Source organism: Anopheles arabiensis, chromosome 2 (genome assembly GCF_016920715.1).
Source record: "Anopheles arabiensis isolate DONGOLA chromosome 2, AaraD3, whole genome shotgun sequence".
NCBI lineage: Eukaryota > Metazoa > Arthropoda > Insecta > Diptera > Culicidae > Anopheles > Anopheles arabiensis.
In genome coordinates, this window is record NC_053517.1 from 28,620,496 (window position 1) to 28,648,253 (window position 27,758).

General features: G+C 46.1%; 1 protein-coding gene across 19 annotated transcripts in view; it reads right to left on the reverse strand.

The window, feature by feature from the left end:
• LOC120894441 (RNA-binding protein Nova-1) overlaps positions 1-27,758 on the reverse strand; it is an 80,290-nt gene that overhangs the window by 45,628 nt on the left and 6,904 nt on the right. For 6 of the 19 annotated variants that reach the window (XM_040297028.1, XM_040297025.1, XM_040297027.1 and 3 more), the window contains exon 3: positions 20,281-20,403. The exons of 3 other annotated variants lie outside the window; for them this stretch is intronic. In XM_040297028.1, coding sequence (XP_040152962.1) covers positions 20,281-20,403 — 123 coding nt within the window. Of the gene's footprint in view, positions 1-123; positions 527-1,408; positions 1,498-6,419; positions 7,040-7,916; positions 8,187-8,485; positions 8,717-20,280; positions 20,404-27,758 lie in introns of those variants that run through there. 10 more of the 19 variants (XM_040297017.1, XM_040297016.1, XM_040297015.1 and 7 more) reach the window with 10 other exon arrangements.

Here is a 27,758-nt window from a genome sequence, read left to right on the forward strand (position 1 = left end):
CAAACGCATGTTGGATGGTAGTGTCGACTTCCCTCCCCTCATCAATGCTCTTAGGGTAATATGAATGGAAATGATGGTTTTATTTTTTAGACAAAATGGTTGATTTTATGGCATCGAACTCACGTTGAAGGAACATTGTCAGTAGGTGCGCATCCATTGCCTTGCTTTCGTTGTGTTCCGGCGGGTACCCGTAGGGCCACATCGCACGTGTATATGTGTGTGTGTGTGTGCGAGTGTGGCTGTGTGTGGAGCTGGCAGGCAATTTATGTCACAGCAGGCAGGTTTAAAGAAATCACTCCCAATTTTCCGATGCCAAACGTAAATGGCGAAACACACAGAACTTTAAGTACTCGCGACTGTTTGGGCGTAAACCCTACACACAAACGATCAAACCAAAAACACTACACGAGCACGCCTACAAACACAAGGAAAAAAAACACGCGTCAGCTGGTTGTAAAACCGTCTCACATTACGCACGGTGCAGATACGGGAGCCCGTTTTTCTGCCGTTTAGCGAAGGAACTAATCCCGCGGACGTGTCACCAGCTGCACGGCACCCCGCGCGGAGCACGATCGGAATGAGTTCTTCTTTATGGATACGGGGAAAAAAACACCCCTACAATCACACACAAACACACACACACACACACACGAGTGTGCGAGATCGCCCCTCAAGAACGTTTGCGCTTCACGATCGCGCAAGTGTGACGCCTTGCTGCTAGATAAACAAACAATGGCTGTGCGGGGCCGTTAGGCTGGGAGGGATGGTTGGGGTTGGGCACAATGATCGTGTAGGCTTTTCGCGCGCGCATCAGCACAAAACGCACACATACACTCACTCGTGTGTCATCGCCGGATCGATCGCTCTCAGCGGGCATGGAAAGCAACCCTGCACCGCGCGTTGACACTTGTTGACGTTGACGATTCGCTGCTGTGCGACTCACAAACACGCACTCTCTTCTCCAATTTGGACAAGTGCTAACTAGAATAAATTTGTGTATGTGTGTATGTGTGTGTGTTGTTTTTTTTTTCAACAAAATCCAACGAACAAACCCGGCGACGATGATTTTACACTTGAAAGCTGACAGTTGTACTAATGTGACAACAGCCTGACGTGGACAAAATTATGCTGTCGAACCGAGTATCAATAGAACCTTCATCAACCCCTGCGCAAACGCTCACACTGACCCACTCCGACACATGCACAGGAAAGGGGTTGCCTGTTCTGAGGCTACACTGTATACCAGCGTCTGTCACGGTCACACGACGGTCACGAGGAAAGAAGCTACGTTATGAAGTGAACGTGAGCGAGAAAGATGGAGAGGGAAAGAGGGAGAGAGAGAGTTGCGACCATACACACACATACACTAAGTGAGTCGCGGTTTTAGTCAACAATCCCGCAAACATACACACTACGGCAGCAGCAAAGACTCCTTCGCGTACGAGCACCGTCAACCGTTTTTGTCTATTTCTATTCACGACCGATATTGGACTGAAACTGACACGCGTTTGGTGGTGGCGGACGCCCTCATCGCCGATTGTCAGCGTGGTCCAGCGGGTTCGGGTCTCTCGTTCACTCCTCATACGAATTCGATCGGTTCATCGGCTTACGCTCCCTCACTCTGTCTCTCTCGCTTTCTCTCTTTCTCTCTCTATCTCTCTCTCTCTCTTGTGCTCTCGTTTCGGCCTTCCAGCTGCCTAGCCACCTCGAGCCTCAAGCACTCTGAACAATCATAGAACTGGAAAGCGCACGGAGGGTGGAGTTGAGAAAGAGTAGTAGCGATCGTGCGGCGCCACGCACTACTATACTCGCTCTCCCTGTAGCACGCCCCGCATTGTTTTTGTCCGGATCGTTATCGGGTGTCACTTCTCCCGGTTGGTGAGTTTCGGCCACAGTCAACCGTTCAGCTGTGTGTGTTGACTCAAAAGGATGGCAATCTGCCATCACGCTGCCAACCATTGCCAGATTCTTCTGCATCCAATGGAATGATCATCATGGCGACATTTGCTCTTAACGCGCTGGTTAATCTGTGCATTGCGACGAGCGTGTAAACGAGTCTCCGATAAGCCGAAAGAGAGGAAACAAACAGTGTGGCAGAATGAGAGAGAGATAATAAGAGTATAATAAGAGATAGAAAAGGAAAGAGAGAGACTTCAAGCAAAACGCGATCGTGCAATCGAAAAGGGGGCCGATCGATACCGAAACCGTTTGGAGGCTGTGTGTGATAGTGAATACGAATGGGGTGTTTGGGGGATACATTTGAATTGTTTTAATTCGTGGCTGAGTGGCAGTGTATCTAAAACCATGTGCAAGATGCATTTTGGAGTTAGTTAGATGCGAGGTGGACGGGTAGCCATGAATATTAATAAACTGTAAAACAGTTAGGAGTGTTACCAAAACTTTACCAAAACATTAGGTTTCAGTTCCAAAAAGCCTCTAACAACACTGGTTTTCGAACGGTTCCACTTTCGAGCGAATCTTGCTTCGTTGAGGTAGTGTTCGGTTACAAAGCAAAGCAAACAGACGATCGTCCTTTTGCGTTTAGTATTTTAAAAAGCTCAAATTTGCACTGGCTATCACCGACACGATCGATTGCACAATGTATGGTCGGTGCGAAGCCAATAAATGAACGAATAATTTGCACGAAACAATAGAAAGGATTGACGACGGACCTATGCGTGATTGATTTAACGCCTCATTGGAACTGCAGTCTGCGTGTGTTTTTTGTGCGGCAACATGTCGAAAGCTTTAAACGTTTTCTCTTTTGTGCAGTCGTTTAAATGGTTAATTTTCTTATATACTTTTCGTGTACTGTTTCGCACGCTTTGGTTATTACTAATTAAAGACTAGTTGTGGAAAAGCTGTTTTGTTTTAGTGAATAGGGTGTAATAATTTAAAATCACAGGAAAATGTTGTTAAACCTGCATGCTATGTTGCAACCGTCTTTAACGTCTTATTCTAAAGCACTTCTATCTTTCTGCAAATCAGCACGTCGTCGAAGGCTGACAGGTCGACCAGTACCGGCTACCACCACCGTCAGCGCTTGGGCTGGAAGGCAAGCAATGCAATTGAGCAATCCTTCAAACGCTGGCCGCACGAGACACAAGCGAGTTGGGTTTGGTTTGCACAATTGCATCGTCGCATCAAGTTGCACCTTTGGAGGTGAGCCGCGACCATTCGGCCGAAACACAGTGGTAGAGGTTTCCTTCCTCCGCCGGCACCAACGATTATTCAAATGCGGGAGAGAGGGAGGAGCAGAAGGAGGTACAAAAAGGCAATAGACAATAGCACAGTTTGCTGCAAAGGCAGAATCTTATTGGAGGCACTAGAATCAAACAGCAGACGGCGTACCACAATCGAAGACATTTATCAACCGGATATCTTCAAGATTTAAGCGAGCGTTAGGTTAAATGAGATGGATTACATACAAAACCTGCTGGACTGAAAGATTGCTAGCATATTACTCCACCATTGGACAGTAGTAACAATATGGCAAGTTGACGCAAACATTCGTTTTCATTAGATTATGAACAAAAGAAACCCCACACCCAACGCTTGGGAAATCCTATCTTTCTCCGTTCTCAACTGGCATGGTAGGAAACCGTATTTATTCGTTCATTTTGAACGCCCGCTATCAACTGGTCGGGCGATTACCGATCAAGGTTCATAAATGGTCGTATAGAGGATTGATTTATCGAGGGAAAAGAAGCCCGCGTACCACAGATAAGCTGTTTGGGGGTTGAGCTGATTTTGACTGCTTAATACTTTCGTCTACATCACGTTGGGTTCCGCATTCACAAACACATAGACACAAATAAGAACGTATATAAAAAAAAGAATGAAACAGCGGCAGTAGGCTAAAAATATGTAACAACAAGCCAATTGATAAGAACGTTATCGCCAGCATACATACGAGGTGTACGAAAAAAATTGCTTTCAAACGGCCATTTACAAACCGCCGTTGCAGCACAAGAAAAACATTTTCTGGCTATCGTTACGTTAGACGAATCTTTTTACGTTGGCAAAAAAGGCTTTCAAATCTTCAGTGTCGTTGGTACATATTGGATGACTGAGGAGCTGTGTACAGCCAGGGTGTGGTGGGGCAAAAACCTGGCGTCCCATTTTTGTTTCTTATCAATCGGTTGTAGAGTGGTTGGATGGAACGTTGCCACTTCGAAAGCAGGCTTTAATGTAATCAGCTATGGGGAGTCTGACTTGGTTTTTCGTTCGCTCCAGAAGTGTACAACCGTATATACATTGCACATTCATATTCCATGCCATCGTATTGGAAATCCGTTCTTCTTTTCTAGTGATGTAATTGTTTAAAAGGATGCACACGCAAGCCCGTTATCGAGAACGTTTACATGCACAATACCGTACATGTTTTTCAATCGATAAGCAAGGCAATAAAATTGAACAAGCCACCCTTTTTCGCTAGATAATCGGCACCATTATGTCACGTCCGGCCAAATGGACGATCAATGCCAATTCGACGGGAGGCCAATGCGCTTCGCCAAACAACATCGAAGCAACCGAATCGATGATCATGGCTTATGTGGGAGGTAGCCCAAGCAGAGGTAAGCTCGCTTGTGTTTTGAGAAAAGGGGAAAAACAGCTCAACAAACCACATGTACCCATCCCGACATCTGACATATGGAAGCAAAATCTAGGACAATGACGAAGTTAAGTGACACATCGCATGGTCCGGGGAGGGGTGATAGAGTGGGTACAAGGATGGTAGTGTCATCAGCTTCTGGGGCTGTCCGGAACACGCTCACAATTGGAAACCCGACACGAAAGCGTCACCATCCATAGGTAGTCACAAAAAAGCGAAAAGCCAGCTAAAAGGTTAAGATATGTGTCAGATTAAACAAGTCGTATCAATGTGTGTGTGTGTTGGGAAAGGATCAATATCGGGGAGTAAGAGAAGATGTGTGGTATGCGTCGATATGTATGGGTGTCTATCGAAGCATGTTGGAATACCAGAGCGTACAAAAGAGTGAGAGTGCGCGTGAATGAGCCTAGAGTTACGGCAAGGTGGTAAACAGCTGATAAACGACGCCCCCTCTCGACAAGTTCTTGTTCAATGGATTCGAATCCGTGGAGCTCCGGAAGCATTCTAACTGCCATCAGACAGATCCGTATTCCAGCTTCGTATTCCCAGTACGTAACGAGAACATGGTGCAAATTTCAACAGTAAACTTGCGCACACAACATTAATGCCCCAGGGAAACAAGCGTACAAGAAATACCTCGTGAGAAATTGGTAATGAGTTACCACGGATTGAGCAAAACATCAGCAGTGAAGTTGAAGGCTATTTTTGGGGAGCACTCTCTATACCAACACACACACACACACATACACGTTATTTCTGGGGGAGATTCCCGAGAAAACACGTGCTTTGTCGTATGGGAGCACACTAAGAAGAGAAAATCGTACCCTTGTGTCAAGTACAATATCCTTAAATTGAACACTGACAGAATTTGAGCGAGAATTGTAGGAGAGACAGAGAGTGAGAACTTTTTAAAGAAAAAATAAAGGATAGCGTGAGCATCGCTATGCCTGACAAGGACACGTTGGCATACCTTACGTTTTTTTTTCGTTTTATTCTGTCACAACCTTGTTTTTTCTTGATTTCGTTTCTGCGAGAGGTTTCTCGGCAAATGTGAGTGAAACAAAAATTGTGCGGTGTTTGGCTCTTGTTTCCCCACTCCCTCATGTATGGTTGTGTGTTACCTTCTCTGTTAGTTTATTGACAGCTGTGCAAATGCTCCCAGTGGAGCCCGCCCTAGTATCTCAAGGGAGGAAGAAGCCTGAGAGGGAGAGCGGTGGCAGCAGAGATAGCTCAAACTCAAACGTCCTTTTTGCTGCCCTTTGCTCCAGCTGGAGCGTAATCGGCCTAGTTTTGTGTTTTATTTTTTTTTTGGTTCGTGAGTTTTCTATCTTTTCCAATCCATTCTCTCGAACCAGAGCAGCTCTGAGGGAATGTTGTGGACGAAAACATATTTGCCGCAATGAATGAATGATTACAGCACTGGAATAGATACACACATGCAGAACTAAACAGCGGTACACACTAGCACACACAAATCTTGATGTTCGAAAAGTGGATTGTGTGTAGATTTTCTTGGCTTAACAAGAAAGTGTGTTTCGTTCGTGTTGTTGCAATGATTGTATAATTGGATTTTAGAACCCCAATCTCCCTGCAGAGATGTTTAACTACATTTCAAGCGGAAGCGCCATTCAAGTGAAAACCTTTTTCAATCACAAAAACAGTGCGATGAATATGAAAAAAACAAAACAATATCAACCCAGAGGGGAAAAAACAATGTAAACAATCAGCAAACTGTACGGTGCAAAATGAAACAAAAAAAAAACACGGAAGTAATGGAAATAAAACAACAATAAATACTGCTTACGTTGATTACCACCACCGTTGATGATGAAGGAATCCAGGTTGAGGCCGCTACCGCAGTACTGCGAGGAACCGTTCCTATCGCCCAAAACTGTTTCGAGCCCACCGACGGCAACGAACCTGCAGCCTTAAAAGCGCCCGCAGTACTGGTGGAGCTCCCGAACCAAAACCGCCGCTTCTTCTTCTTCTTAAGCTTCACTGGCGGGTGCGCGCACGTGTATCGGTCAGAAGTGGGAGCCCACACACGCGGTATATACAAGGGAACGTTGCGGTGGAATCGATTTTCCCCCGGCGGCGGCGGTGGCAGAGATGAAGTAGCGCGCACCTTTCGTCGCTTTGCGGTAGGCAATCTTGGGCTTTCGTGACCAGCGATATGGCTGGCAGGGACATTCAGCTATCCGGACACTGTGTCGGCCTCGGCCTATAACTGCCGTGCGACGTGTCGCAACCGAACGGAACGATATCCCTGTGCACAACACACTGAAATTCACTGCACCGAAACACACACACTCGGGGATACAAAGAGGGACACACACACACAAACACACTTTACACTGTGGATACAATGAACACGGACTGTTTTTGGAGCCAGATCAATGGTGAGCTTTGTTGGAGGTGGATTAGCTAGAGGGTGAGTTGCACATCATTAGTAAGAAACCACCACGTACAGGACGAAAGGAGCAAGCCAGCGAGCTCGAGCTCGATCACTCGCGGAGATGACAGTTGAAATCCCCGGGCAACTTGGATCGTTTATCCTGCGATGATGGCACCGAAACGCACGTACACACCAAAGCACAAAGCTGTCCTGTCTCCCGCAGTACGCAGTAATGACGTGCGTCCCGTGCCCGTATGTATGTGTGTCTTTGGTTCGTTTTGTGGAATCGTTGGAGGTGCGTGTGGGAATTTGTTTTCCTCCACCGTTTCAGCGGACTGGTTTCGCTTTCTGGGCGAGGTGGCGAAATGCAACGTATCCGTTGGTTTCTATTATGACATCGAGACGTGTTCACCCACTGCTTCCTCGGCCTGCTCTCAAGACGGTCTCTCTTTCGATTGGGTCTTCCGTTTGGCTTCTCCTGGCAGGGTTGCTGTAGCTCGCTATCTCGCTTGCTGTAGGTGTTACAGCATACACACTAGAGCTATTCCCCCCACAGGATGCCTGGATTGCCGATATCTTCCGCACGAACCATCCAACCACACACTTGCGTACCCACAACCCGCCCTTGCGTTGGAGCACCAACAGCGGCGAGAACTGCGGCAAAAGTACAACACACACCACCACCACTGCGCCACTGAAGGACGTGTTTGATAGGTTGCGCTGCTTCTTGCTTTAAACTCTCTAGCCTGCTCGTACTCTCACGCGAACACCGTGTATTGTTATGATGGTTCTATAGCATGCGGATGGTAGAGGCCGTCCAACTGGAAACAGTTGTAGAACTATTCATAATGCCCGCATACCCGCGGCTGACAGTACAGTAACAGAAAATGCCTAAGAATTAATCACTTTTTGCCGAGGACGTTCGTAAAGAGGGAGGAGGAAGTAAAAAGACTAGGAACTTGGGGTAGGGAAATGGTTCCTTTTTGAAGGCTGATATTGACACCACTCCCGAATGCGCCACGTTCAGGGTCTGGACACTAGCTTGAACTACACTGGAGCACACTGTCGATGGGCCACTCATGGACGGGTTTAAACAAAATAATGCAAAGGACACACACACACCCGTAAACAGTCAAACACGCAAACGGCCAATAATGAGAGAAAGAGCGAGCGAACGTTGCGAGAGAGTGGAGTTTGGTAGGCAGCAAAACCTTGCTCACCAAATTGTATCCTCGACCGTGCGTTTCTTCACAAAACTTCGGCACAATTTACTCTACTCAACTACTGTACGCTAACTGTGAACATGCGTGTATGTCAAAACGTCACACAACTAACTTTTGCAGCGAAGTTGTTCACTTCTCGAACGTCACGCTGCCCGCAGCCAGCCTAACGAAGATGTAATGTAATTGACACAGTGCGCGTGGTGCAAACTCATGCCGTAATTAAACTTTGTCTCAGAAAAAAGGCACACATACACATACGAACCCACACACACACAAACACACACGAGCACGCAAAGTGTTAAAGTACACCCACACTCGCGGAGGATGAAATTGACAGCTAGTGCCGCGGTCGACAAACAACCGAAACCGACGGTATGCGAATGTCCCCGCGCTCGAGAGAATGACCGGCTAAGTGCGGAAGGCTCGAGACCGCATTAGGAGGGAAAGCGCACTAGACCCTGGGCATCCGAGTTCTGAGCCGAGCCTGTGCCGGGAGTGTCAGATCTCGCGACTTTCTACCCCTTCCGCTTGTATTTCCCGTATTTCCACCACACACACATACAAACGCGCGCGCCAGCAAAGCACTCAGCACTCATCGGGCATCGAGCTCACAGTACAGAGCTCGTTTGCTGCAGTACGAGCGATAAAAAAAATCGCGCGCGCTGTCAAATGGAGAACTGTGCTGAGGAGGAGTGTAAAAAAGAAACTGACACCCCGGTTTAAGGGGGTGTACACGGTAGTTGCGCAACTGTCCGGTTGGCGCAGTGCTGCGGAGACCATTTATGTGTGAGAGAGATTGCATGTGTGTGTGTGTGTGTGTGTGTGTGTGCGAGGGGTGCGAGAAAATCAACCCTCCGAATGAGTTCTCTCATTCGCAGTCCAGGTAGCGTCAGCTGGAAAGAATCGGAGAGCGAGGGCCGCCGCCAGCGCTCCCGAGAAAGCTCCCCCACAAAAGCGCTAGTCGCTACTGTGCGCCGCAGCCGAATACTGCCGTCAGCTGAGCCCTCGCACAGTCGGCCATTATCAGCTGAAGTTGCTGAATGGGAGCGCTGAGGTGAGATCAAATTTGCTTGCACGGTGAGAGTGAGATCCATTCCGGCTCCGGGCACACATCGTGGGCTGACCAAGGTTGTTGGGGATGCCGATTTTTGTCGCACTGCGAGAGCACACACACACACATACACACTCTTTCGTGCTGTCCACGTGGTTTGTGGACTGAGCGACCCAGGCGAACACATGCTCTCCATTGACCGACCAAACAGTAGATGGAGAGAGGGAGAGCGTTTACCTTAGTGTTTATGTAATGGTATGTTATGTGCAGTAGGGTGACATTCCTCGAACGGCACAGCAGTAGCGCAGCAGCGCAAACATGTGCCATGACGTTTTGTTTTTGGAAAGTTGGAGGGAGGAGGAGGAGGAGAGTAGGTTGGGGTGGTAGAAGCAGGCTGAAAATGGGAAATTCGTGATGACACCGTGCGCTATATTACACGGGCAACTGATGACACAGTACCGAAAACGATTATTCGAACATCCATCACAGCAAGCAGCAAGCGCTGCTAGTGAGAAATGAATCCTTCGAGTAGATTTGTTTGAAATTTGCGTTCAATTCATACAGCTACACAGTATCTGCTGCTGTAGCTTCTTCCTAGCGCTTCCCATGGCAAAAATGTTTCTCCCTTCGAGCACCAAGAAGCAAATCTTCATACTGCGGATCAACAGCCGAAACTAGGTCACTGGCACTGGTAAGAACGCCGTCGGCAGTGCCACTCGTTGCAAGTGTGTCGCATTCTTCCGGCCCACTGTCATCGCTATTCCTCGTTTTTTGACAGTTTAGGCGCATCGCCCTCCGCTTCTGACAGCAAGCCTGGGCTGGTAGAGGGCAAGTTGTTTTTACACAACATATCGCAACAATACTTTCAGTGAAGGTGCTGGGACAGAAGCGAACTATTTTAAAAAGCAATCGCTAGAAATGGGTTCTAGACAGCAAAAGTCAATAATCGTATATTTCTGCTATACAATTGCAGCAGGGAAAACATTATTTTCAATGCTACTGAGCATGAAAGCTCTGTCTCAGAAACAATAAGGTGCAAAACCTTTGCGGCATCGATTATTGTTTCGTGCAGAAAACGTATAGCTGTCATTACTGATTGATTACAGTATTGCACCCGTTGCAGCCCCTTCTTCTTTGTTAACAAATTGAAAAATAGCTACCTATTTGGATTCATGCTGCGATACATTAATTCGCATGTTGTGTTGCATTCCACATTCCAGATGAAGGTGCACACTTAATCGAATGAAAGCGAACACAACGCAAAACTCGATTGCGGTGAGGATGAATACGTGCACGGGTCCTATTTTGCAAACCATTTAAGGACTATTTTTTATGAATCACATCGAAAGTCACGCAAAAAGCATGATAAATTTCATAAATGCATAGAGTTAGCTAATTGCATTGGAAGCAGCAAATGGTAGAGTTTTGAAGGAGTTTTTTTTTTGTTTTCTCAATACCCGGTGGTGGTCCGACCTTGCGGTTGTCGTCTTCCACATTGCTTAAGCAGCAAGAAGCTCTTAAGATGCTAAACACTACTAAGAGGCACCCCGTTGCGAGAGCGAAAGAGAGCTCACAAAAAGATGGGCAGTGTAGTATGCGAAACAGATTGGAAGATACACACACATACACACACACACAAGCAGTGAAGATTCCTTAACCTGTTTATTGGGTGGACCGAAGCGATCTCCCAGATAATTGCGTTGTGGTGTGGAGCGAAGGGAGCGACAAAAAAGCGCTATAAATATGACACAACCATCTCTGCTCGAAAAGGTAAACCAGACGTGTTTGTACGCATATGCGGACACCGGAGGCCATGGGGATGGCGGGGGGGGGAGAGATGACCAGCATGTGAAAAGCAAAGCTAAACATAACGAGAACCAGCATTTCAAATCCATTGAAAAAATATTACCCCTCCTTCGCTTCGATGCAACCCTGCTAAGGATTAAAACCTGTCCCGCAGCTAGCATTTGAGACCGACAAACACACAAGCACAAAAAAGGACACACGCCAAAAGAGTTTGAGCAAACATAAGCAGGCAAAGTGGCGGAGGAGAACGAGTCGCTGAAAGAAACAAACAAAAAAACACTCACGAAAAGAATTATTTAAATCGAACCGGTTGTGCACGGAAACCGACCACGAAATCGGAATCCGAAGGTTACTCCAAGCTCGGGAATTCCTACTCTCCGTTCCCCACCATTTCCTCCGTTTGTCAAAAAATACCTTTTATACCCACCGAGCGCTTTGTGTGTGGGTGTGTTTGACAACATTTTATGTTGTACAACTTTATTCCTTCCACCCAGCTACAGCTTGAGTTGTAGTGATCTCTTTCCCTCTCTTCGCTGACCAACCGAGCAATTCGCGAATCATCGATTAAACGATCAGCCTCTAATCAGGTGTATCTTGCCTGGTGTGGGACTGTGTGGGTTTTAACGGCTGCATGCCATACTACCACGCGCCTACCAAGCCTGACACTGATGGTCATTTGAATGAGCTCGCACGAGCTCAAGCTTTTTGCTTGAGCAAAGAAAATAAACGTCAAGGTGGATGCGTTTGGAGGCAGCTTTTATGATGGCTTCCCACGCACCCGAAGCTTATGCTGAGCGAGAGATGGGTCTAAATTGGTAGAAGACAACCCATTAACCACCGAGCAGAAGGGAAATGCGATAAAATATGTCAAGTACTTGCCGGGTAGGTGTATGTAAATTGGGCTGCGTAAACAACACACACGGCACTATTTAGGTTGAATGGAATCGAATGGAGTAGTCGCACCCATCAGCTTCATTCATTTAAAAGTGTTCAACGAATTTATAAGCCGCTATCATACGTACATTTATCAACTCAACGCTTGTGAGTTTGCACCAGAAAAAGGGGTCAAGGAATAAACTAGCCCATCGGGAACAAATCAAAATAGAATTACATTAAGCGATCGTTCCGGGAGAAACTTGTTTAATCATCTTATTACCCGTTTTTGAACCGGAAAAAACGCTCCAACATTCGCGCCTTCCATCTCTTGAAAACGTTCCAGATCTTCCTCAAGTAAGGTAACCGTCACTGTAAAAAGCGTCCACAGCATTTATAGCATCCTCCCACTCCAATCGGTCTGCCGGCAAAAGCCACCGGTGCCTGTATTCTTCCATATTCTAATTAGCAAACGAGGCCCGAGCGCTTGTGCCAAAAGTGCCAAAGAAGCATGTCTCGTTCAATGTCAAATTAGGTCGTCCAGATTCATGTAGCAACTGTGTATGGGAGGATATAGGACAGAGCAGCGGGGTATAAAGAGACAGCCAGGGGTACAGATGCACACGTTAATAAGGATGGGCAGGCTTGACGCAGGATCATGAGACGCGCACGGGAAAAAGGGACGCACACTGGCAGCTAATTAAAATTCATTCAAAATTCTCATTAAACTCCTTTTTCCTTTTGGCAAGCCTTGCGCATACACATTGAAGCCTGAAACACACCATACAGACGCGTAGGTCCTTGCCAGTATGGTTCGACATACTGTAGGGTTATCTTTCTCTTTTTCCTTTATCAAAAAAAAGAGAAGATCCGGTAGCAATTGAACTGCTCTTATGGGCAAAGGAACCAACAATTCTATAAAAAGGCCCTTACGATCGAACCTTGGCCTGGGTGGTTTCGAGGGTTCCACTCAATTACAGGCGCCGACAAGCGCGACAAAATGGTCGAGCGGCGGGTGGAATTCGGTTCGGGCGTTTATTGGATTTTAATTAGGCCTTGACGCCCAGGCCGTGCCCGGTTGGCGTGAGGTAGGGCGCAACTCCTACCGGGAAACCCTTTTTGCGCTGCCCAGAATTAGGCCGATTGATATGTTCGATTTTTTCACCCTTGCTGTGTGTATGTGTGTGTTGTAGGGTGTTGCGTGATACAAGACGTAACATCCCGCAACATATTGCAATGTTTCAGTTTTTTGTTGTTGCTTTTTGCTGTGCTTCTGTCAGCCTTTTGCTGTCCTTTTTTGGCGTTGTGGAACAGCGGGAACCCATAGTTTGTGCAGTGACCACAGAAGCGGACCACAGAAAGCAAAGAAGGATGGTAAATTCTGCATTCTGGTGTGGCCTGCTTCTAATTCCCACGAACACGAAACAGCGGAATAGGGAGGAAGCCGTGCAATGATGGTGATTACAGCTCGTAAAAGACAAAGCTATAAGACGGTGGTATCGGTGTGGAAATAAATTCAATCGATGCAAGAAGAGAACAGTATGTGTTTGTGCTATTCTTAGTCCAGCACCTGAGAGAGCTTAGTATATAATAGAGAAAGAGCATAGACATGCCACAAAGAGAAATGAACGCAAATTGGTAAGTTGTTTAGTTCTCTAAAACCAATCCAAACTAACATTGTGAACGTGTTTTAAAGATTTTCACATAACTGCAAACCCATTGCTTGATGCAGTTGACTACAAAACGAACCACATATCTAGGGTTGCTTGTTGTTTTTTCCCCTGATAGCATTATCGCCTGATCTGTAAACCACAAACAATAAGGCAACCATCAAAACCTCTGCAACAAGGGCCCTGTAGAACTGTGCTTATCATCGTGACGTACACGTATTACGTGGATAAAGAGCCATTAACCATGCATGGGTAATGTTTAGCAATTAACAGCCCATGCTCCGATAAGATTCTTGAAACACTTGTATAAGAAAAGCATATTTTTAAACCGATTAGCTGTTACGTATCGTTTCCAAGGCGTTGGAAAGGTGTTAAATCTTATCGCAATAATTCATGCCAATTTTATTAACGAAAGAGGATAAGAAACCAGCCAACACACTGTTAAGTTGTGCTAAATTCAACACACCAAGCATTACCAAGCGATCAGGAAGCGAGCGAATTGAGGCGTTACTGGCATTGCTGTGCGTCTGGTTTTGTTAACACATAACAAAACAAACGAATGGATGATGTTTGGGGGTTGTTTATCGGTCAATGGTTACCCTCTTATCATGTGGTGGCACGATTAGGATAAAGGTGATTGAACGTTTTGAAATATCGTGCATTGCTCAAACGGAGCTCTGCATGGCTTGAAATGACGAATGAAATAAGAATATTGAATAAAGGGCAACTAAAGCCTAATCAGCTGGTAATGGATAGCTGCAGCTAAGTCAATGTTTTGATGGAGCTGTTCGTTTTCATTATCATATATTTGATAATGCTTTTGAAGGCAAAAAAAATACACAGTACATATGTTTTCCATTATGCTTACATCATGAAAAAAAGTTCAACCCATAGATAAGGAAGAAAAAAAGATTGTCGCCCGCCCACTTAAAGTTTTCCCATCACACCCAAACTTGCTTTCGAAAGTGAGATGAAAAGAAAATAGTTCTAACCACAGAGATAAAGAAGGGGCGAGTACCAATGAAAAAAACATCACAGCCGATCAAACGAAGCAACACAAAACATAGCATCGTAATCCACTTCATCTACCAGCATCACTATCGCGCAACCATCCATCTCGGTCACATTGAACACGCTGCTGCTGCTGCTGCTGCTGTATCAGCTCTTGGCACGTTAGGGCAAGTAATGGAAAGGCATGATACCACAGGAAAGTAAGAAAAAAACCCAACAACCACACGACTAGGGGCAAGTGGTAACTATTCGAGCTGTAAGCGATAATGGTTATCCCACGATACCAGAGCAAGAAACAAAACCAGAGGCCAGATGACAAAGGAAAACTCTTCCCGTCAACGGACGGGGAAAATCATCCACCAGTAAGTGGACTGGAGAGGTCCAGGCTGTTCCTGTTTTCCGCCCCACATGGGTACGCTATTGTCTATTCTGCATGTATGTGTGGCTGTTGCTTTATGCGATAGTGTGACTCGGATACAAAGTTTTTCCCCTCCCACCAGGTTTTCCAGCAATATTCGCTTGGCATTATGAAGTGGTCGCCGTCAGCAGAAAACGGTTCTGAAAAGCGAGGAGCGAAAGTTGCTGATGGCATCACTTACAAGTGGGAATATTGTTGCCGGATGCTTGCTGACGGATCGCTGTCAACTGGTTCGCTGGGTTTTCCGTGTGTCCATGTAGCGAGACGCGAAGGTTTTTATCCCGTGACCCGGGTGCCCAATGCCACTTGTGCCGTAAGTAATCTTATAAAGTGACTTTAATGTTGTTGTTAAATGACTCAAAAACTGAGAAAAAAACTGAACTTTTTTACTGGTTTACCACGATGATCTTTATGATCTTGTAAACAGAAGTTGTTTTTGATAGCAAGGAATCCTAAAAAAAGCCTATATTTTTATCGAAAATTATCTTGTTTTCATCTCACACTCCGACGTGCGTTCGTTTTAAGAGTTCAATAACGCGCCAACGATCGATCTGACGTCAGCCGTAAACAATTTATTCCATCAATTCCATCAACAGCAACAGCAGCAGTAAAGCATAAAGCCATTTCTGTTCGAGCCCAACATTGACCAAATAAACGACCCGCCTTATGTCCCGTGTACCAACAGGCCCAAAAAAAAAACAAACAATATATGCCTATGTTGAAGCGGGAAATAAATTGTTGTTAATTCAAATCACTTAAAAGTGGAAACATCCGGGCGCTATCAGCACTGCACCATATCCAGCGGCTGATACCACCGATGTAACATTATCGTTTAACGTATCATCCCTTGGTCGACACCCCGTACTCCCCTCCCTCATAACATCCCATCCAAAAAGCCGTATTCAACAAGTATGCTAAATTGCATTCAATTGAGTCTATCAAGTGCTGCTGTTTCGGGCCGTGCAGTATACGGGCGAACCATTTATGTTAGACACGCGCATACACCAGCGCATACATTTGCGGACTGAATCGTTCTCAGACGCGAGATGAATCTCAGAAGCCGAATCTCATCTCTATCTTCCATTTCGCCCAACGATCCATCGGAACGAAGTGCCGAAGTCTATTGCGGCACAATTGGTCAAATTGGATTGTCTCGGCACGGTTCCTTCTCGAGGAGGGGTTTCCCAACCACCATTAGATTCCTTTTTCTGTGGGTTTTGTTTTGAGTGTCTCTCTTCTTTCCCCTGCCAACAAACTCCCCGCAAACGGAATTTAACACTCAATTCGATTGCGCAAAGTGTGTGTGTGTGTGTGTGTGTGTGTGTGTGTGTGTGTGGTGATGGTAAAGTGTTATGATGCGTAAGATTTGCCACCGAATCGACTCACCAAACTCCCCCCTACTGCTCTGTGATACTGGTCAGGTAAGAGTGAACACATACACACACAGCAGACAGCGGAGCACTTCAGACGATGGAACGGCCAAGTGACGAAAGACACGCCGCGTCGACCTCGACACCACCGCCGACCGACCGACCGACCCAACCAAGTCTACATTGTCGTCATCGTCTGCTATTGTTTCGAATGTTGCAAGTCCGATCGGCGAGCCAAAGCACAGTGACAGTGGGCATGGAGAAGCTCGGCCTCTCCTTTGGTGTGTGTTTGTTTGCTTAAAAAAGCCCCCCGACAATGCCGGCTTCAAAAATTGTGAACAAGAATCAACGGAAGCCCGGCCTAAAAAGGAATGGGAAAGGGGGATGACTGCACAGTGCAACCGGTTCGGTGTGCGATTGTGCAAACAGATGTCGTCACATGCAGGATTGCAAACAAACACACACACACACACACACGCACAAAATCACTGACCACTCGCTCACGGCCACTGTCGATGCATCTCCACGTCAGGAATTTGTTGGTCGCGCCGGCTAAAGAGCGTTCAGAGATCGCGCACAGTTAGTGCTTTTGGGGCAGCCCATGGGAGCGTGCGGGTTTATTTTATTACTCGTCACGGATGTCATAAAATATTGCACCTTTGCCCCCCGCGATCGTTTGTGAAAGCCAGTACAAAAATAACCCTTGGCTTTCCCATTCGCTGTGCGCCGCGACAACCGACAAAAAAAAACAACCCTCCCCCAGGCGTGCCCTTTTTATGAGCTGTAGTTTCACAACATCTAATGGAATGGCGGTTTGCGGTTTTCATTGTTGGGCGGGAAGAGGATTAGAGGGTGAAGAGTAAAAGCATAATCCCAACACGGTGAGCTTCGCCGATTTGACGCAAGCAAAACATTCGTTTCGGTTTTCCGTTTCTACGATGATGTATGATGGCTCGCAAGAATGGCCAACACTAGCCCACAAATAGTAAATTAAAATAGCTTATTCCAAGAGGACATAAATTGAGGCGAAAATGGTTTTTAAATGACCTTTTCGCTTAGAAGGCGACGATGCCAATGGCTGGGTCTAGGGGACGGTTCGGTTGTTCGGTACGCGACCATAAGTCATCCAATCGCTCCAGTGCACCTTCTTTCCCGACTGCAATGTAATGCTTGCTTTCTAAGGGTGAAAATTTATGGCACCACCCTGTTTAAAGTGTCACTGTGACGTGATGAGATGCAAATGCTTACCTCACGTTTTCCAGTCTTCTCTTTTTTGCAACATTGAGCGAAGCGCAACGATCGTGCCTGGTGCCTTATTTACCGTCTTCCCCTTTACTTAATTCCCCACACAAAGAAGGGATGACTAAACTTGGTTCAACTGCGGTGTGGCGGTGGCACAAAAGTAGGTTGAACGGTCACAACTTTCGCTTTCATCTTGACCTTACCAAAACCGTCTCCCGAAAGTGTCGAGCCGAAATGGAGTGAACAGGTTTCGGCGGCTCCGCACCACCGCAGTTACAGGAAGGTGAAAACACGGCACAATTTCGAACGATCCAAATGTGGTAACGAACGCGAGTTTTTGGAGGTAGGAGAGGTCACTTAACACATAACCATCGATGTGGGACAACACCTTGACATTATTGAGCAAGCTGTACATTGATTTCCGGATTTTCTGTTAGCAAGATTTCGTGCTACTGTTGGCTGCAGGGTAGCAATACTTTTACATTTTTTATTGCTAATGTAAATTTGGTCGTAAATTAACATGCTCGAAGGAGAGGGCAAAGCGTTTGCATTGACAAACTCAGAGAAAATGTCCACTAGGCTAATTTACTCATTTTTAGTTTGAGCTAATTTAATCTGTGTTTATTCTTATTTGATTTATTTCTTTCCACCAAAGTGGACAGTGTCCAATGAACTATTTTATCACAAATTAAGTGTTTGCATCATTGCTGATGTTACGGTTTTCCTCCTGGTCCAATCCGAACATAAACAATGCATGATCACAATTCCACTGTCAATGCCATTCGGCAAGGGGCGCCATTTATAGCGCTCCGAAACCGGTTTCTTTAGCTGCGCTTTTTGAGATTTACGTAAGCGGTTGAAAATAGGCCACCTTGCCATGATGTCACTGACTCTTTTCCTTCCTGCTGCAGTGTGAATGCAGTTTTTTGGCGAATGATAATAATCGTGATGGCGCGATAGCATTGTCTTACGATCAACCATCAATTGTACCTACACACAAACACATCCTCACACACAGCAACCGGCTTAGTATCACAGCTGATCACAGTTGTGTAAACACATAGCCGAAGGTAAAGGGAAACCGATCAGAAGGTAAACAAGATCATTCCTACTCACGGCCTTGGCGTAAAGTTCGGTCACATCGTGACTGTGTCTACGTCATTGGGGAAGGGAATGTTGTTTATTTTTTGAAATGCGGATTGATTGAATCGTACAGATGTTTCCAATTGAACGGGAGAAAACATTCCGGAAATTCAGATTGAAGCATACAGTTCACGCTCTATCAATAATAAGCTAATACATTACGATTAAATTAACAAAGTTGAGATGATTCTATGAGAGCGAATGAATTATCATTTGATAGGACAGGTTACACACTATTTCATGCCTACACAACTTTAACCCGTCAATAATAGTCTTGAAGTTGCTTTTAACGAACATCCTTCCGATTGATTTGCAGCTGCTGCTTTACCTTAAGAGTTTTTTTTAGAAACGTCAGGCCCACATTGGAGGACCTGATATCATAAAAGCGAAAGTAAAAGCATAGCTCCCCTACGCACTTTTCGGACTCCTTCGCCCAACAACGAGCACTTTTCCAACGTTGATTGCGGTTAGAAAATGAATCAAACCATTCCTGCTAATGTACGCAGGCCGATGCTGGCGCCCTCGGGCGCAACGACGATGCTTTCAATCGTGACGAACCGCGTTAGCTACACGGGATGAGTGAATTATGGGGATTTAAGAGCTTCAGGCAATGGGCCGAATTTTCCAATTCCAAAACAGCGCTTCTGCAACGAAGCACCTGTCCCAAAATCTGGGATCAACGCACAGGCTGGGCACAGCCCGGATGCGTGGTATCATCCATCTTCCTCGGTCCCGGAGGCTGCCACAGAAGGGACTTCAAGACGCTTTCCGAATCCGGACGGAAGCACAAATCGACGTTAATTAACGGTAAGCGTTTTAGAGTTAGGCCCCTCGAGGGTGGACCACAAGTGCGATACGAAGAGTGTATGCGACTTTGCGGGAACGAGTAGGCGACAGTGACATTAACGTGTAACGAGAAAATTCACCACCAGAACCGTCAAGGTCATGAGGGAGCAGCACATGGTGTAAAGGATGTGTGGAGAGTGACACAAAAAAAAAGAAAAATGGAAAAGGATGTAATTTTGCCGATGCTGAACAGTTGATCCAATTACCGATTACATTATACGGGCTGCTTGTCGTGGATACAGCTTGCAGGCCCGGTGATTAGGATGTTAGAAATATCGTATGTAAGATGTAACCTTCTAGAGACTCGTTAGGGGTAGCAGGTGCAAAATGATCAAGTGAATGTATAAAATACCAAATAGATTAGCTTTTGCGATACATCCCTTGAAGTATGAATTAGAATAAAAAGCGGAATAACGAACACCGAACTATGAAGCTCTTCAATGATCAGTAAACTCAACCTTCAATGTGTGATTGATGAATACATAGCCGATAAGAGCCCGTTAGCAGAGGGGTGTGCGGTGAGGTGCGACCCTGAGGCCGGAAATTATTAAACACGAACTTTGTGGCGGAAAACACAAGCGTTAAACATAAACAAAAACATACACAACGACACTTACCGATCGTGGTGCCCGCGAATGATTGTGCGATCGGCGGCAGGTCAGAGCCGCTGCTCGACGAAGATGATTTGGCATGAATCGTCCCGTATGAGAGTGTGTAATGATCATGATAATGGATGTCATCTAAAAGGAAAAAAATATGAATGATATAAAAGAAACACAAACCATGGCAATGGGTATAAAATAGATCGCAGCGAGGCAGCAGGCAAAACCATACGCACGCAAGACACACAGCAAAGAGTTTGTATGGGATGTTGTGTAGCGTCAGCGAACCCTCATGCACTTTTGTTAGTTTTGTGTGTAAAAGATGTAATTAGTATGATATTGCTTCGTAACCTTGTATCTAATCAGTAGCTTTGGTACATGAAACCGCTAAACTATTCCCAAGTTGTTCAACATTTGCTGGAATTCACGGAGAAGTGACGGCTATTACGAACTTGATCGTCAATTCAAACTTGTCTACATCGAGTGCAAAACAGTGGCGGATACGCAGGGCTTTAACTTTACTCCATTAACTTACATCGCATTGCACTGCAGTGCGTTGTTAATTTGCAAGTCAAGCAAGAGGAACACAATCGAACGATGGGAGGCTTGCTGCAGTTTGCTCTCTCGGTGCGCTATCGTTTGTCGCGTACCAGTGCGCAACTGCGGCGCAAAACGCTATCCAAAGCAAAGCGGCACGTTTTTAATCGGTTGGACACGAAATTGGATTATTGTAATTATTTTCTCACACAGGCATTGTTCCATCTTAGGAGGGGAGAGGGTGAGACACGGTCCGAGCTGTCGTCAGCTAACGCTCTCGTAAAGGGGAGCAGATAAAAATAGCAGAACCAAAGTGTGCAATTGTAAAAATGCATTAGATCTAACCTTTTATTAAAAGCTACTCGAATCGATTGATTTAAATTTATTTTAACCGTCAGATGCTCGGCTTCTTATACCAATCAGTTGCATCATCCATTGCCACCAGTGTTGCAATTGTTTGTGTCCGGTCTGTTAACACTGCAAACACGCATAATTATCACGTTGCACCACTAATGGCACACCCCGGCCCCAAAGCCGTAGTCAAACGACCTGCGCTTCCCACTTCAATGTGGTTTATTGCTTTGTTTTTTACTCGACACATCGCCCACCGTTTCCCCTCCTAAAAAAATAGCACCACCAAGGTGCAAAGTGCACTGCAGGTGATAATGAAGCTGCAGATTTAACGCTCCGTTTTGTAACGCAGCAAACCGTGCAAACTGCAAACGGCCAGCCGGAGGAGAAGAAAAGAGCGAGAACAAACGAACGAAAATAAATGAACTCCTCTCGACTGCTTTATCATCGCACTCTGCTTCTCTTCGGCTGTACCCCTAGCAGCAGCACAGAAGCAACCAAAAAAAAAAGCTCACCCGAAAATAAACGAGTCCATCAGCATGTCCGTCCATTCGTTCGTCCTTGGGTCAGCTTTTCTGACAGGGAGGGAGGTAAGCGCACCAAGCGCGCTTCAAGGGCATCAAACAAAGCGCCAAATCGCACGCCGCTCAGGTGCAGGCTTTTGCTAGGCCAGGGTTGTGCACGGCGAGTGCACGGGAATTTCAACGTCCTTGATTTGTCCTATGCGGGTCTCGTCATCGCGAAAAAAAAGTCTGAGTACTGCCCCGCTTTGCTATTTTTGATACCGTACCGTCGATGATGATTGGCTCGCCAAAACATCGTTGCGATCGGAACATCGGAAAACCGATTTGCGATGTATTTTTAATTTCATCTCAATTACGGTTTTCCCACCTAGCCTCGCATCCCGTATTGTTTTGTCTTTCGCTTTTTGATTGGGTTATACATTTTTCCTCAACAGCCAAAACGCTTTTCACATTCTAGCGTTCGATTCCGCCCGACGGGTGTAGCTATTTTGAGGTAGAAGTCTTCCCCTTTGGTAGCTTATATTTTGTGGCCATAGACTGCTGATGACGTATGCCGGAAGCATTGGCAGGAAGCACCGATTTATCCGTTCCTGGGTCCGTTTCTGTGGTAGCGTTTGGGACTTGGGAACTGTTAAGACTTTTCCCTTCATCCCTCAAAAGGCGCCCACAGACAGGCCGGATGAGCTTATGGAAATTTCATGTCCCACCTTTTTGTAGGAAACGAGGAAACAGGCACAACAAACACACACACGCACGCAACAGGAGCCCCCGATTGAAAGGTAGAACGAAATTTGGATAACAAATTGACTTTTTCCAGCGATTTAATCAGCATTCTGATCCACTTCTGTGTACAACGCGTTCCACTGCGAGCTCGATTTAATTGTTTCGTGTTTCTTGCTGCTGTTGCGCTGTGTACCCCAGGACCCCCAGCAAAGCGGGCCAGAATTAGACTTTATAGCCTGAGACCTGGTGTGCACACGCGCGTGTGTTTAACGTGTCCTAACTTGTTTCTGTATCCTTTTTGATACAATCTACGATTTAATTAAATTTTACCCCACCCTTGTCTGCCAACTGACCCAAACCGACATGGAAAAAAGTGGAGCATGACCCACTGGTGAGGAGCAGAATCAAAACACACACAGACACACCTCCGTGACGTTTAACGATTGTGGATGAAGATTTCACGTGTACACGTGTCCGAGATTGATCCGTGGCACCGATTTAAATCACATCCCACGAGGGAAGACAAGAAGCGGTCTCTGGGGGAAATGAGTTTGTTAAGCCGGTAAGCCGGCAGGAGAAATGCTACACTTCCAGGCCAACCACACTCGCCATCAACCTCCCACTTATCCTTCAAAAAGATGACGCACTGCGGACACCACAGAGATTGGCCATCTGCCCAAACAATACCACCGAACCAAGTACCAACGCACAGTGGGACGAAGCACTGCGAGGATTGGAGCACTCCAGCGGACACTGAGTGCAGCACACGAATGGAGGACATTTAATTATGTTCTGCCGAGAGCGCTCGTAGACAATCGATTGTGTGTCTGTATGTGATCGTTGAGAGGGCTTGACGTGAGTCAAAAAGTTGATGATTTATAAGTTTAAAAATGAGTTGTGTAATGTGAGGCTAGTACCAAAATAGAACCTTCACTAACTCCATCAACAATCAGCTCAAGACCACAAGATAACGCAAAACAAATGAGCAAGAAATAACGCGAGATAAATGGTATTGAGCGGAGTTTTCGTTCTAACCACAAAAGGTCTTTTAGTTAGGGAAGGAATTCCGAAAGCAAAACTCATAGATGAGGCTTTAAATTAACAAGAAAAATAATAACACAACAAAAGATGAACACAGCTATTTTGCACCCACCCATTTCAAGTCCGCCAGGATTTTCACGACTCCCTAGCCAGCAAAGATCACTTCATCGCTTTGGGGGATGGTTTTTGTTTTCTCTCGTCCCAACGACATTGCTTCCAGGGGACGTTCCATCCAACATCCCGAAGCTGCTGTACGATCGATTGTTTCACGAAAAAAAAAATAATAGAGAAGCCCAACCACCCGACCGGAAGGATTACTGAAGGGTTTACTTTGGCACCATAAATCATTCGCACCCTAAACTTACACCCATGGGGAGCATTGGTCCCCGGGAAAACAAAAGGAAGTAAGCGGGAGGCAATTTTGCCACCGGCTGGCCCGGTGTTCGATGTCTCCTTTCCGTCATTCACTCGACATACTAGTCTCCACCCTCGGTCATTTCTGGCAGTCCCCGGTTCCGGATACGTATCGTATGAATAAACCAAACGCCTAACTGGAACGGAACAAACAGAACTCCTTGCCCAACACCTGACTCGGTTGGACTGTACAGTGGACCCCTTTTGGGCCAGAGAATGTTGTGCTGGAGAGTTCCGCTTTTCGGTAGCGTGACGCGCTACGATTGATCCACTTTTGCAACGTCAGGGCAACGACAATAAATAAGGAAAACGCGTCACTGTGCGGGAAGCTGTTGCTGCGGTGCCTTCAACCAGGTCAGCAGTACTTAACTTTGTACAGAAGTATTTATAAAATGTGAACCCCGAAACGAAGGTGCTACCGTACCTTTACGAAAACGTTCAACACGGAAAAACCATCCAGCGATAATGTGCAGATGAACATTCCCGGTGTGGTGAAACCCGTTTCCCTTTCAAACCCGAACCCGCAGCTAACACAAAACGTGTAACGTGTAACATATGTGCGCTGCTTGTATTTATTAAATTACGTACTGGCGGTTCCATTCCCAAAAGCGCCGAGGTAGCAGCGGCGAGAGAGGGAGAGAGCAAATGAAAAAAAAACGAGGCAATCAATTATCCAGCAGTCACGTGGTTGCTACCGAAGCTTCCGTTGCACACAATCAAAAACAGCTCACTCATATCATCGAGCTTGCGTTGCGTCGTTGAGTGCGTAAGGTGGGTGGTGGTGCAGAAGTATCGAAATTGAGCATCGAATAGTAATTGATATTCCATTCCCTGTGTTAGCATCGCGAAATTCGGAAGAAACCCTTCTTCTTTAACCCACCCAGTGCGCAATGGAAGGGAACAACCACGCCAGGCGAGAAGCTTTCCATACGGACGCCTGGAAGTGCAGCAACAGCCCCAAACGAAAGAAAACTATAAACAGAACGGGGAGAGAGAAATATATATAGAGAGAGAGGGAGAAAACGGCTCAAAAACGCTCTCAAAGTGGAAAGCAAGCTCTCGGCAGTGGTTGGGAAAAAATGCGCGGATTTCAAAAGCTCCCACCGCACAGCAGAGCCATGAGTTTCGCTTTCTCGGTTTCTATTACAAGGTCGCTTGCATTGCGCAGCTGTCAGCACGCTGGCCATCCCTTTTTCCCCGACACACCGAAACTGTCCCTTCGCAAGCTTTACTGCCTTGCCTGCTCCGAAAGGGAAAATGCAGAGTATTTTCTTCTCTCATGATAAAGGATAAAACAGCAATGGAAAAAACAGCGTTACCATGGTACTCCTGCCTGTGTGCTAGTGAAGTGGTGCTTTGCTTTTTGGATGGCTTTTTTGGACGGCTGCAACAAAAAGCTTTAGAGGCAGCAGTGAGAGCTACATCGCATGTTACCTGGGAGTGCTGGGACGTCTCATCGGAAAGGTATTAGAAAGGTGTTAAGCTGTCGCAATGATTGCAGGCGCGGAAACCCGAGCTTCAAAGGCGTTGGGTTGGAGTATAAATGAGCAACCAAACCACCAGAGAGTAGATAACTAGACGCTAGAGAGAAATGAAACCGAACCTAGCGCGTACATGAAAGATCGACTTCCAATTCCGAGCTTAACTATTTAAGGTTTCGAATGCGAAACAATCTCGGGGAAGGAGAAGATGGAGGCAAAGCCAGGATAAATTGAAAAAGGATATATTTTGATCTATCTCCCAAAAAGAAGGATGTGTCGGTGGCGGTGGAAGAGAGCGTGCTAACCGTGCGGTATAATCACCCCTGTCACCCAGCAGCTAGGCACAATCTTGGCGCAATGCCACACTAGAAAATAGAGCAATCGCGAGCACTCGCAACTGGGGGCGGCGTAGCAAAAGGCACAGAACGAGAGGCTTCTTCGAAACGTATCCTACTACGAACATATCCGCGTCTGTATGTGCGTGGATGTGCCTGTGTGTATTCATGAACGATAAAAAAAGAATCAGCAGCGGGCGAATGTAGGACACGGACTCCTAACGTCCGTTCTGATGCCAACAGCAAACGGGCGTTCGGGCACGGACAACTCATCCCACCGGAGCATGGAGCAATAGGGGTGACAGAAAGCGGATCGAGAATGGCAATGGTCTCTGTTGATGAAATCCGTGCAGCTGCAAAACTCGTCCTTAATACAACAAATCAAAACAGGGCACAGCAGATTCGCTATATTAAGATCCCGCGTGCTTTTTATTCTCTTCGCCATCTTCTCTTTCTTTCTCTATCTCTCGTTACTCTCTTTTTTTATCTCTCTCTTTCTCGGTCGGTACGCTTGATTGCAAAGAAGCAACACCAGAAGAAACAAAGGGCACACAGAACGTTAACTTGGTATTATTTTTGTTGCTTAACGAGGCAATCGTAGCCGGGATCCTCCCAGGCGCACAACGAAAGGATGTGCTATGGCATACACACACATATACACTAAGAGAGAAAAAACAACTTAGTTGTGGGATGGGTCGAAGCGCGACGAGAGCGGACGATAAAACAATAATGTAATCTTTGAAATGAATCCCATCGAAAATGGGTCACCCAGGGAGTTTCCCTAGAAGGAAGAACGGTGCTAATAGGACGATTTGGGGCGAACGAACGCGCCAGCAACGTTCCCGGGTGTGAAAACATGTAGGTTGAAAGTGGTCATGTTGGGACAAACATGCTTACTCACACACAGCCCTTAAAAACCTCGAAGCATTTGTGTGTAGTGATATAAAAGAGGCAAGAATAGTTAGGCCAAACTATTGCTAGAAAATGCGGCGTAAAAAGCCATTCGACAGAATATCGTAAACTAATTAACGCTTTATCACGAGGTAATTAAAACAAAACAAAAACGAACGGAACATTGCAACCCACATTCCGTAGCTGGAATAAATATCCGGTTAGTACGCTTGTACGCTGGAAGCAATCAATCGTTTCCAGGTCACTTAGACACTTGCGCGCCGCATAGAACGTATGCTTTTGCGGAATTGTTAGAAAAGCACTAAATTGTTGATATATTCCACTAGCTCGATAAAGCGTGTGTGGAGGGGAAGGGGGTATTGCGCTCACCAGCGCGCAGCTAGTAAACATATCACCGTACGTTGTTTGTGCTTGCGCAAATGCCAAATTGCGAGAAACAACCCTCCCCCCGTCAAACGCTAGCCGTGGTAATGATTCACACAACTTTTTGCCGGCAAAAAAAAACACCGACCCGCATTCGGGGAAACACATTGGCAATAGGCAGTTATAGACGCAGGCTGATTGATAACCGAAGCGGAAATGAGCGTAATGCGGCTGTGGGTTTTACACGGGCGAAAGTGGCACCAAAGTGGATCAACAATGACAAAACAGCCGTAGCAGTGGAAATTGTGACAGTTTATCATTGGTGATTCCTCTAATCGTTCATTGGTATGGTTGTTTAGGACATTGCGGCCATCTCTAAAAGGCTTAAAAAAGTGGATCAAAAATGTGTAACGGCTTTAACAGAGTGGAATGAGCAACTAAGATGTCTAAGCCATCTCAAAATGCTCTTTAAAAATGGGGTTTTGTGTCGCAAAAATGATTCAAACCTGTTCGTTGCACTTTTGATATTCGCTGTCCAGTCTACTCTAGTCATTTCATTCTTCTTTCTCCTATTGATTGTGCATACTCTCGTAACAACGGGACAAGAATGCTCTTGATCCTGCTCTGAAACGCACTTGCAAACTCCAGTCCCATGCCCTATCGATACATCAACCTACTTCCATGCCTCTCGGTACGTCCATTTATCGTGTGTGGAACTTAAAAAAAAAAGCGAGTAATAAAACGCTGCAACTAAGCTGCTAGCTCGTTGCCCTTCTATGCTCCCCTCTCGAATAATAACAGCACAACAACAC